Here is a 12918-nt window from a genome sequence, read left to right as displayed (position 1 = left end):
AGCACAGCTCAAGAGTCATTAGGCAACACACACACATGCCTGGAGAAGAAAGGAAAAAGAACAATAGTTACTTGAAATCAGAGGAGAGGATAATAGTAATGCAGACAATCAGACTAATTATTGACATTAACATTGCCTTGGAGCATGGCGGGAGCTAATAGGAAGTCTCAGGCAGCTCCATTATAAATCTTTGTCTTATGTCGTCACAGAAGCCAGTTGTGTGTGTTTCCCTGGCGGGTTGCAGATGAGAATTGGAGGCTCCATGAAGCAAAGTATGAGCCAGAGCCCAGGCTTTGCCAAACTTGAATCTTCTTGGCTGGTATGAGAGAGCTGCATGGGGAGTGGTGGGACACCAGCCTCTGTGATAAACAAATTAACCAAGAGCCTCTGCCAGAATAACAACAAATAGCTGAATAAATCAATTTGCACTGGCAGGAATTTTGTTCGAAAAGTATGAACAGATGATGATGATGATGATGATGATGGCGGCAAAAGGGGAAGCAGATTGGCAGAGGTCGACAATGTTTCGATACACAAACTCCTAAAGATCACAGCAAATACGGTATTTACAAACCGAGTTACATCTCGCTGTCTGCTTTCATAAAACGAGACATTTCTGCAGTTTTAACAACACCCACAATCCCGCAACCACAAATTAAGCGAGCTGTAAAACATCAACAGCTTGTAGTGTGACGTTAAAGAGCTGCAAACCATGTAGTTTGTAATCTGAAATCAGCGTGTGTAAAAAAATAGCTCACGAATGGAAAAGATTTAGGATAAAACTGGAACTTAGTAGGAAATTGTTCAAACCTTGAGCTTCGTGCAGCTAAGGTGATATCCACACTAAGTTTGTATGTAAAATGGAGCTCTGTTAAAACTGACTTTCACCTCGTTGTTGATTTGAACCGGCGTTATCAGCGGTTTGGGAACGAGTGGTTACAGCGACTGCTAGACTAGCGTGTTCTTTGAATCACAATGTAACGCCTGAGAGATTACACACACACACACACACACGTACATCTGATAGAGGCTTGAGTGACGGCGTTTGAAGGAAACATAACATCCGACATAATAGCACTCAAGGTTAGAGATGAAGGCTTGTTGACAGCTGCTAAGAATCACTAGACTGGCTGACTAAGCATTTCTCTTTCTTTCTCCTGCTGGAGTGCTCTTGAACAAAGCGCAGTGCCGGCTGCAGTAACTGCTTGAAGGGGACTAGTGGCCACTGGGGCGAGCAACGCGCCTCTCTTACACTCTATTCGTGGGACTCAAAGTGGTGCACAGTAAAGGAACAGTTTCTTGAAACCACTATCATCTGATCTACAGTTTAATTATAAGGCTATAGCCAATAGCGAGCCAAATTACCTCAAAGACTGGAAACCGATCTAACCAGAGTTGGCCGTAACTTCATATTTAGCTGAGAGAGAGAGAGAGAATTATTCATCTTCTCTTTGAACTTTCAGTTAGAAAGTGAACAAATGTATTTTCCAAAAATGTCAAACTGAGAAGATGAGCAGGCTTAAAGGCACACAGCATGATCCTGGCTGAACGATCTAATCCAGACCAGACAGCCACTAGTGGGTTTTTATCGCTCAATGCGATCTGAGTCCTTCCTGTCTTTTTTGGTTCTACTCATCTGAAGCTGTGACTAACACGGTTGTTGGGTCTATATCAAACCACTCTAGAGGAGGTGACCTTTGCCTCAACCTTTCTTTGTTCATTTGATATCTTGTTATATCTCGTTACATCACAGAATGTTTAGTCTCATCCGCCAAGACAATGTGGGATTTTGCCTGACTGTTCCTTGATCAAAAACTTGGAGCAGTCATCATGTACACAGGAGGGGGATGAGACACGAGAGAACGGAGAGAGCGAGAGAGAGAGAGAGTGGGGATGCAAAGACTGAGCGAGAGAGAAAGTGTCGATGGGGAGAGAGAGATGGACAGAGAACAGGAGGAAAAAAAAGTATAAGAGCACATGGAAGAAAAGAAAGAGTTATGGGCTTCTTCCTACATTCCTGCTCCATCCCCCTTTTCTTCAAACTCAAACAATTGTGCCACTGTGAGAGAGCTGGAGGTCATTGCCTCTGCTTTCCATAGGCAGGCTCCGGTGCATTCCTTCGGGCAGCTCCCAGCCAATAGGCAGCCAAGGAGGAAGAGCTCCAGTCCAGCTAGTCCCCAAGAATGTATCAGCCATTGATTTGTTTCCAGGATGACCCCTCCTGAGCTCACACTCCCCCAAATTTCTCCCTTTTTCCTTCCCTCCCCCAACACTGGCTCGTGTCCTGTGTCTCTACTTTCCCCTTTTCACTGCTCCCTCTCTCTCTTCCTCTCCTTTCCTTTCATGTTGTTTCACCCTCTCTCTCCCCACTGTTGGTTCCCTCTCTTCCTGCTCTCTTGGTGATGCAGCTGGTAGTACTTAAATTGTGGAGTGGAGTGCATTTGGGGGGCTGGGGAGGAGGGGTGTGACTCTGGGAGCCTGCGCAGTATCTCTAAATATGCTCCGCTTTCCACAAAGACGCACAAAGGGCTCCTCCCTAATAAAAACACTCTGTTTCCCATCTTCTAATGTGCCAAACACACACACCACCCAAACCCAAAGACCCACACTATAGAGTGGAAGAGAGAGAGGGAGAGAGACTGAGACCCTAGCTATGGTAACAGACCAGCTCACTTCTCTGTCAATGTTAATAATAGGTTACACAGGGCTGAGTTCAGTTTCCTCCCTGATACAAACTCATGATGGAAAGTGATCCTCTCCTCTCCTCTCCTCTCCTCTCCTCTCCTCTCCTCTCTCTCCTCTCCTCTCCTCTCCTCTCTCTCCTCTCCTCTCCTCTCCTCTCCTCTCCTCTTGACTGACAAGGACATGTTAAGATTTGCAACTCATTATTATTTGTATATTTCACCTGGAGATTACTCTGTTCCCAAAGTCCATTAAAAAACTTGGTCGGAAACTTAAATATTAACTTAAAAATGTGTAAAACAAAGCCAACTCACTAGTAACTACCAGTTAATGTAACCAGTTTTAAAACTTGAAGTTAGACTAAGTTTTTAAGGATGTGTTTTCTGACGGCACATGAATCAGCGTGGTGCAGACAATAGTATGTTTCTTCACTTTTGAAAGAGAAATATTTTGGATCGGTGGATCGGATGTGTAGAAAAAACAACCTTTAAAATACAATAACAATTGGGTCACTTTTGGGCTTTGCCTCAATTCAGTTGGAAAGTTTCTTAGTTTGTTCTAGAAAAGCAGCAAATCTCTTTTTATTTATTTTGGCTTTTCAGCTTGAACAAAATGTATGTAATTAAAAAAAAAATTAAAAAGATAAAAAAGTTTATTTTTCAATTAACTAATGATTTTAGCTTTATTTCAAACACCAGTGGTTTGGCCTGGACATTTGGGAAACTCAAGAAATAACAAAATGTTATTCTCCACCAAATAACTAGACGACAACAAATTAAAAGCAGTTTACAAACTCCAGAAATCCCTCTGCAGGCTGTGTTTATTAAATCATCTGTTGTGTTTTTGTAAGAGTTTGACAAATTTTTGCTTTTACTTGTGATAAAACACTTTCACACCCTCTCCTCAGGGAACCCCCTTCCTGTTGCACTAAAGCTGCTTGATCACCACTGGTCGCTCACTCTGCCTCTCCTCCTTCAGCTGTTGTGTAACAGCCTGGAGGGCCTTTTATTTTTGTTTTTGCTCATCACCTCCCAATCAGAAGATAGAATCAAAGCTCATTTTCCTCTTCTGTTGTTGTTTCTATGTTTCACACAGTTTAAGATTGTACCTCTACAGAGTGATACCTCCCCCCCCTCTCTGAGTCTCTGTATCCTCAGTAACAAGACCAAGAATGTATGTACATGTGTGTCTGCCTGCTATCCTGGTTTGGCATGAGAGGTGACCAATTAGGTGGCTGGATTTTATCATGTTGCGACCAGCAGGGATTGCAGCTGTATATAGAACCAACATGAGCAAACAAGATAACAGGAACTGTTCTACATTAACAGTTCACACTGAGTCAGTTCTATTCTTCTATTTCACTACTACTAAAATTGAGCACATCTCAGTCCCAGCTTTGATTTGTCTCGTTTTTAATCGATGACGCTCTTTCACACTTTCTCATGCAAAATAATGTCAGTGAGGTTGTACGCGTGTCTGTTTGTCTAACCTTTTGATGATGTCAGAAATAAAATAATGTTTTTTCCAGACAAAACATCCCTGTGCGCCCACTTTATGATTTACAGTTCTGAGTGTGTGTTGAAATATTAACTTGCCCCTTCTTTCCCTCCTCAGAAATTCAGACGGAGGGTTCAGGAGTCCACCCAAGTCCTGAGAGAACTGGAAATTTCATTACGGACCAATCATATAGGGTGAGCAACTGCAGGACTGTGTGGAGCTTGTGTCGAGTTGAATGTCGTGGACCTGGTTGTATTAGAATCAGAGGGGGAAAGGTCTGGCATTCCAGAAACCCGGAGACGCAGACACTGACTCTCACCACCCCCCTCCCCCATTCATCTCTACGCTCCGGCCTAATATTACACAGAAAGCCATATGGCAAAAGAGGAGGAATGAATCGATTGATTGATTCATAGAGGAAGGAAAACCCCATTTTTACTCCATAGATGGTTGTTTGAGTCTGTCGTCCCGGAGATGTGTTTACGATTTCACAAGAGGTAAACGGAGTAGTTTTTTTCCCTGTAACTCCAGGTATTCCAAGATAACAAGCCTGAACCTGGTGTAGATGATACTGATCCAGTGTTGGTTAGTCAGACTAAATGACAGATCAGTATCTCAGTTTGAGTCGTTTTTAGGTTTTTAGTGTTTTAGTTTTGATCTAGATCACAGGGCTTGTTTGTGTGATTAGAGGCCCTGGCGGTTCAAGACTGCGATGGATTGCCGAGCATTATTAATAAGGCCTAATGCATTCTGGGAACTTTACGGCCATATATCATGGTGACTCCTAATTTAAAAAAAACAGATTTTATTTCATGTGAAGGCCACGTTGAATACAATGCAGTGTAAGAAACACACACACGAAACAGAAACTTTAGCTGATATTAGTACGAAATAAAAGGTCTTAATTAATTAATGCAATTCTACAGCATTAAAGAAAAAAACTCAGCATGAAAGGGGTCATTTAGGAAATGATTCCAACCAGTGCTTGGACATTGATAAATTGGATTCTGCATGTACTAATGAAAGTACACTTGAAATAAGCTCAAAATTGTGTCCGTATTGATTAGTGCTGCAACTAACGTGATCAATATGTGTCGGGGTGGTTTTATGGATTCGTGGTCTGGTCCAAATAATTGTGAAAAATGTTGATCGGTGTTTCCCAAACCTCAAAATATCAAAAATATTCAAGATATTCATTTTACTGTCATAGAGGACATTTCCTCATTTAAGAAGCCAAAATCAGCTTCCCTCAAACCAATGAATTGATCGTTCAACACTCAATTTGGTAGTTTATTATTAACTGATTAGTTGTGGTAGCTGCTCAACCACAGATTTAGTTTATAAACGAGGATACGAGCCATCAGCTGAGAGGGAAAACATACTGTAACAGCAGAGAGACAAGAGATGCTAGTTACACAACCATCACATGATCTCCCTGCCTTTCTCTGTCTCTCTCACACACACACAAACACACACACACAATTATCTAAACTACATCTCCATCTTTTCCCCCTGCTGTTTTTAATCTCATTCCTCCCTCCGTCCCACACACTCTCATATTACTCTACTTAAGTTTGTCTCCTTCACTCTCTCCGAAAAATTCACAAATCATCTCATGTTTCTGACGTCGCCACCTCACGCACTCTTCCTCCTCCTCCTCCTCCTACTCACTGTTTACACACTGATCAGATTCTGCTCCCTCAAACCAAAATAAACTCCAACCACAGCTAGAGACGACATCCATCTGGCAGAGCGGTCAAGGCCCTGTTTAGATAACATCACTAATCGAGCAAATCTAGATTAGAATGACGGGGAGGGAGATTGCGAGGGTGGGTGGGGTTGGGGGTTGGGGATGTCGGGGGAAGGCAAGATGTCACCCACTCAGAAGACAGTGAATAGTCCTGCTTCATGTCAGAGGTGAAACAGAGGGACGTATTTGTAATGTAAGCCGTGTATAATGAGCAGATTGTCCCTGTGCGCTGTGTGTCAGGGACAGTCCCAGCTCCGTGTCTGCTCCTCACATGTTGCTCTGTGGCCAACAACATGTGGTGAATAGGAGGATTGTTAGTTAGTGTCCTGTGGTAATGATTACCATGTGGTCCTGTGAGGCCACGCCTCCAAGGCCTTTCAAAACACAAGGGGCCCTAGCAGGCTCAGCTTGACTGGGCGCTTTCGTTTGTCATACCCACTCCCATGCAGTTACACCACGGGGGAGCTCATAAAGAAGCAGCTCGTAGGTTTTTGAGAGCAGCTCAGCACTGCGTCTTCATCAGTGCAGTGCCACTCCGAAAAGGCCTTCATGTGTGTCATTATGTTTATGCCCTGCAAATTACCCTAATCGCTGAGCAATCGGACCTGGTGTAGCAGCCGAGGCTTCAATAAAAAAAGACACAGCACTTTAAACGGAGGAGATGAAATAAAGATGTTCTGCGATTCATGTCCACACTGTTTGCCAGGACGGAAATATTTGATCAGAAAAGCCTGGGTTCATAGAAAGCACTGTGACAAAATGGTTTGGGACATTGGAAAAGGGGAATTTCTTTGAATAATTGGTTGAAATAAAAATGAATTATCAACTATAAGAGCAGTTCAGTTCATCAGATGTGGAGCACAGTGAATGGCTGTTCAAGAGATTGTTATATTTGAATTAGGGCTGCAACAATTTGATTCATCGATTATTAATTGATTACTTAATCAATCATTTGATTAATCAGGTTGAGTATTTTTTTTATTAATATCTTTTATTTTTTTAATATTTGCTGGTGTCTTTGCTCCAAGAAATTATTCAAACTGAATCATTTTGGTTTGTGGTAAAAAAAAAAAAACATTAGAGAACATCATAATTTCCAGGTTTTTTGGTTTACGGACCAAACAAGTACTTGATTAATTGAGAAAATAATTGACAGATTCATCGATTATGAAAATAATCATTAGTCAGAGCCCTAGTTTATTAAAATGGCAGGAGAAGACACAAATGTCTATGTAGCGTGGAGTTTCCTGTGGATAAACTCATCGCTCATGCCATGCAGAGTGCTGAATGATGGCCCATTTCACCATTCTGGCGACTTGTCTTCATCACATTTAGAAACTCATACTGCAGTCAATGACTTACTAACAGATGTCAATGACGTCTGTGTGCGTGTGTGTAAACTTCTCTTTAGGACCTTTTCTCAGGACCAGCAGTCCTCAAGGAGACCAAAGCCTGGTCCTAATGAGGCAAAACCTCTTTTCTGAGTTTAATTATAGGGCAGCGATTTGAACTGTGGTTAGATTAAGGTTAGTTAGGCTTCGACATTAACTGGTTATGGTTAAGGTTTGGGATAATGCCTCGTTTAGACTGTCCAAATGAATGGAAGTCAATGTGGTGTCTTACAAGGAATAGCTGTGCAAATCTGTGTGTGTGTGAAACAGACAGAAAGGGCAGGCAGCCTCGGATGCATGAGCTTTTGAAAACACACGCTTGTGTGATATGTTTGTTGCTCTGAAATATGTAGCTTTGAAGTTAGAGAGATAAAGATATGATGTGAGAGTGGGAATAATCCAGAAAAAACCCATTGGTATAGCAAGATGCCATATTCAAACTTAGCAGAGTGTTAGAAGAAGAAAGATGTTCACTGTAGTCCACAGAAACTTCTAAAATATTATATTGTTCTAAGAGCTTCTCGGCCTTTTGGCTAAGATCAAGTGTAGTATCTGTTCTTATCAGTTTAATATCTGATATGTCCTCTGGGGGTGGAGTGGCTCAGTGGTTAAGACCGGTACCCTGTGTGTGAAAGACATCATAGTTGCAATGGTCGCAAGTTCGATTCCACCCCTGGCTGATTGTACTCAATTCAATTGTAAGTCGCTTTGGATAAAAGCGTCTGCTAAATGACATGTAAAAGAGCTTGTAGGCACCCCAGCTTTTTTTCCATAAGCATAAAGAACCAGTTTCTGTTGAAATTGATTTCATGCAGAAAAACTGATTTAATGCTATGGTTGTGGCTCTGCATCTCTAACCAATAACTTGTTGATTTGGCTGAGTTAACATTGTTTTCGTCCTCTCCTCAGGTGGGTGCGAGAATTCCTAAATGAAGAGAATAAGGGCCTGGACGTCCTGGTGGAGTATCTCTCTTTTGCACAGTATGCAGTCACGTAAGTCACTACCAGCTCGTCCCCGCTTTCCCACTATAGTCTATATGCAGAACCTGACAGCCGACACAATGCTGCTATTCTGCACATCCACCGATGCATCACCACACGGTGCCAGCACCACCAACAGCACCGCCACTGCAGCAGCAGCAGCAGTCTGCATGTCAGAAACACTGAGTCACTCAGAGCCCATTGTTGACACATTGTGACTCACTAATAATCACGCTGTCAGTCCATGAATAGAAGCCTATGGTTAGTGTAGTACACAGCGCCAGAGCCTGTGAACACAGCCAAAGAGCCACACCAGTTAAAGTTAAAATCCAACCCCCACCATATGTTATTATGGTCTGTCCTCATTATGAATGGTTTAGTCCTGAGAGCAAAGAAGTCTTGGAATAATGGAACAATGAAGTTTATATGTGGTTGGGAAAGCTGAGTCAGCATTTCCAACTATAGTTTTCCTCTTTTCTTTATTGTTATTATTATTGTTGTTAGTTGGGAATCCTGAGTCAGCATCAGCTGATTTAAATGATTTATACTTCAAAACATTCTACTCTTTAGATGTTTCTCTGATTTTTTTTAATACTTTGTGAGATCTAGAAATTTTTCTCCATTTTCTTCTCTCATCATTGTATTATTTAATCTAACAATCAAACTTGGCAGGTTACTTACTGAGGGCACCACTGTGTGCAGCACTGGTGGTGTTTGGATGAGAAGTGCGATGTATGTGTGTTCCATCACGTCTCAAATAGAGAAATAAATGGAGACACGCCTCCCTTACCTTCCTTTCATCTGTTTTGAGGGTTACCAGGACAACCATTGTAGTAAATGACACACTTCAATGTTCTTTTCTTTCTCTTAATAATTTAGGTGGAACGCTACTCTCCACAGTTTGAAGTTCTTAATCCACAACTGGAATGTTCTTTGTTAAAAGTGTGTACAGTGTGTACAACTTTGACTTTGCTTGGAGAAGAAATGCAGGAGATGTCTGTCTGTTTGTCTTTTAATCACATAATCGGTCGAATGGTTGTTGAACGCTTGTTCACACTTGGTAAAAATGCAAGAGATATCGGAAGAAATGAGAGATATAAATTGCGTAACTAGAGAGTGAATACACAAAGCCATGTGCTGTGCATGTGATGCTGATGTTCTTCAACACAGATCGAAGTTGCCCTTCATTCTCATTCTTTCCCCGTTCCTTAATTCTTATGGATTCTAAACCACAGTTACTGCCACTAGGACATTTAGAAGGCAGATCAAAGCCAGGCACAGTAGATTGTGTACACCGTAAATCCTGTGGTTATTGTATAGCAAACTGTATCAGCTGATCTATGCATCTATCTATGCATCACAACACTTGACTGGTCTCGGACACTACCTCCACTATTTCAGGTATATTTCAAGTTCTCGTGTTTTTTTCTTCCATAGGAAAGGAATTGAGAAGGCAGATCAAAGCAGATCACGCACGCGTCACATTATTACCATTATTGAGTCATTATCTGTGGTAACTAAATTGTCAGTCAATTTCAGCAATTTCAAACATCAAAACACAGCTTGAAGATCTATCGGCTCCTCTGTTATCTGGGTAGGGGATTCCAATGCTAATAAGATGTAAATGGTGGCGTGATTGAAGACGTGTTAGATAACAGTAGTCATGTTATCGTGACTGATGGCAGATCAAGTAGATTTGTTTCTTCAGCCTGAGTAAGAGTTGGAGTGCCTTGTTGACATTTGTCTGTTTTGAGCAATAACACAGGCTTAGACGACATCAACAGTCAGTCTTAAGAGGCTAGTTTTAGCATTTCTTCATGCAACTGGTCTATATGTAAGAATAAAAGATTTTCCTGTAGAGGGCAGCATTACACTTCTCAGTGTACAGCCTGCTGGAAATTATTCGAAGAAGACAAAGAAGTGTAGCGTAGTAGTAAACAAATGCAGAGACGGACACGCACCTGGCTAGAGTCCTCCACATTTTTAACTGGTTTGAAGCTTTTTTCATAATTAAAACAAGATTTCTCATTGTTTAAGCTTAAGTATTTTATTAATTTCTTTGCTCTGGATAACAAAGAAATCATTAAAAGTGAATCATTTTGGTTTGTGGACAAAACAAGACATTTGAGAACATCATCATTTCCAGGTTTGACGAACAACAATTAACATTTTTTAAGGTTTTCTGATATTTTATGGACTAAGCGATTAATCAAGAAAATAATCGACAGATTAATCGATTATGACAATAATCGTTAGTTGCAGCTCTAGTTTAAATAACACAAATAAAGACAAATGTCCATGTGTCCCACACTGCGTCTTATTTCGCATCTTACTTCCACAGGTTTGATGGCGACTGTTTGGAGAACAACCCGGACGCTGCCATAGATAAGTCCAAGTCCTGGAGCCGCTCTATAGAAGACCTGCACAGAGGAGGCACCCTGCCATCTCACATCACTGGGAACGGCATCACACGCGCTGGGCGACATTCCACGTTACGGTACAACACACGACGCACAAATACTACTGGGATGAATCCGTTTCCACGTGTGTTTGTTTGATTTTTAACCTTTTAACTTTTCTATTTTAACCACTTGTTGGGCTGCAGCATTATGATTGTAACTGTGTTTTTTTAACTCAGTAGTCACAAGGTCTCAAAGACTTTGAATGGCTTAACACACATTTCTGATTGTCGGACTTGGGCTTGCTTTGCATGTGACTGTGACACATGATGGATGTGATTTCAGTGGTGACAGATGATTACAACATTAGGAGAGAGCTATTTTTAATTCTGCAGTTATTGCTCTAAAACCCCATGTCGTTCCTTTGATGTTTCGGCACAGTAGTCGCACGGACTTCTGTGAAGATAAGTCTCTAAACCTTGTGCACAAAGAGCGCTATTGATTGAATGAGGCACATGTCCTCTGAATATTAAACACATTTTATCTGTTGTTTTCTGTTGCCTATTCTATCAGAAGTAATCCTAAGTAATATATACTGTGTGAAGTGAGTAAATATCAAAGAGATGAAGCATTTTCACACTCCTTTAATGTCAGCTCTAATTTTAAGGTACATCTGTAAGAAGAGGTTTATTGAAATCCACAGAAACTCACTTGAAATCAGTCGGTGAACATCCTGCCTTTGTTTACAATAAGACCAAGTACTTCACTGTGTCACTGTTCAGCTGTAGACTAATGTTTTTACAAGACTGTGTTTGATTGTTATTTATCTCTACCCTCTACCTCAGACTTTGCTGACAATATCAGATATTTTCTACTGAATAATCAGTCCCTAGTTAATAGTCTGCTGCCAGCCACTGTTGTCTGTTGTCTGTGTTGTTACTGGAGCATGTGCAGTGAACTGCAGCAGGTCAGTGTTTTCACTGAGACTGACTGTCTTTTCTGTCCTGTCCTGTCCTGTCCTGTCCTGGTTCTTCCTTCATAGCCATCTATTCATCCGTCTGCCAGTCTTCGACAGCAGGCAGGTCTTGAATTTGCTCTCCTGGCTTGGTCAGCTTTGTGCAGCCTTTGCTGTCCCTGCTCCCTCCCCAGGCGCTCACTGCCATAGTCAGAAACACACATGTACAATTCCCCCTTGTCTCATTGTGCATTATGCCTCTCTGCTAGCTGTGAGTTGTTTATTTGTCCTGTTGTGTGTGTCAGCGATGTGAATTATTTGTATTGCCAGCTTCCCCTCCAGCGCTTCAGACTGAATTCCTCTTTCCAAGCAGCAAATGGATTTTTGCACTCATTGTTCTTGCCTCTGTGCTTAAACGAATACCTCACCGATTTGCATTTAGCTTTGTTTTAATAAAATAGGGGTTGTATTTTTGAAAAATTGTGCTTCCCAACCTCAGTCGAGAAATATCTTTATTCTTTTCTTGTTACCCACCAGTGACACTTGGTCCGAGCCTTGAAAACACTAACCCTATTCTAGTAATACAAAGCTAAATGCAAATCAGTGAAGTATTCCTTTAACCAGTACAGATAGATTAGGTATCCTTTACAAATCTTCCATATTTTTTGTGTTTTTCTGGTTAAAAAGAGATTATAAAGCATTTTCCTAGTTTACTATCAGTATTTTATTACTCCTATATATCCAGTTGTCCATCTTGCATCATTGTTGTCCTTGTGGTTGCTTTAGGTGACACTTGTATTAGAATAGTTACTAGATACTGTGAACAACTGAATGTCTTAAACTTTGTAACCTGTATTTGTTTTTCTTAACGTGCCACCGTGAAGGTCACCTAACACGGCGAGCTGTCCAAAGTGCGCTCAAACAAAATGGTATGCCTGTAGCATGACACAGAAATAGGTAGAATTCTGTAGCTGTGTTTGTCTGTATAGCTGCTTTCAGACATGCACCAAACACCTGGAATTCTTCGGAGATTGTCCGCAGAGGCGGTACGTGTGGACGTTGATGCCCACAGAAATTATTCCAGAGATTCTAGGGATTCTCCTCCTGCCAGCGCTCTTAAGATAATATCGGGTTAATGTCCAAGTGAGAGGAGAAACTTTGGAGAATCCACAGCAAGTGAATGAGCAGCCCACTCAAGCCCAGCACCCTTCCTTCTGTGTCCTCCAGAGATTCTCCTTATGTTGTGATCACATCTCACCGAGA

General features: G+C 41.5%; 1 protein-coding gene and 1 pseudogene across 14 annotated transcripts in view; both read left to right on the top strand.

The window, feature by feature from the left end:
• Positions 1–12918, top strand: part of fmnl2a (formin-like 2a) — a 54417-nt gene that overhangs the window by 22013 nt on the left and 19486 nt on the right. For 8 of the 14 annotated variants that reach the window (XM_044014973.1, XM_044014934.1, XM_044014917.1 and 5 more), the window contains exons 4-8: positions 4297–4373; positions 8230–8313; positions 10643–10798; positions 11743–11778; positions 12540–12584. In XM_044014973.1, the coding sequence (XP_043870908.1) occupies positions 4297–4373; positions 8230–8313; positions 10643–10798; positions 11743–11778; positions 12540–12584 (398 nt within the window). The remainder of the gene's footprint in view (positions 1–4296; positions 4374–8229; positions 8314–10642; positions 10799–11742; positions 11779–12539; positions 12585–12918) is intronic. The other 6 variants (XM_044014988.1, XM_044015015.1, XM_044014942.1 and 3 more) reach the window with 2 other exon arrangements.
• LOC122765660 lies at positions 7834–7946 on the top strand (annotated as a pseudogene).

Source organism: Solea senegalensis, linkage group LG2 (genome assembly GCF_019176455.1).
Source record: "Solea senegalensis isolate Sse05_10M linkage group LG2, IFAPA_SoseM_1, whole genome shotgun sequence".
Lineage (NCBI taxonomy): Eukaryota > Metazoa > Chordata > Actinopteri > Pleuronectiformes > Soleidae > Solea > Solea senegalensis.
The sequence above is the reverse complement of the archived record's forward strand: the minus strand, read 5'-3'. Positions and strand labels throughout refer to the sequence as shown.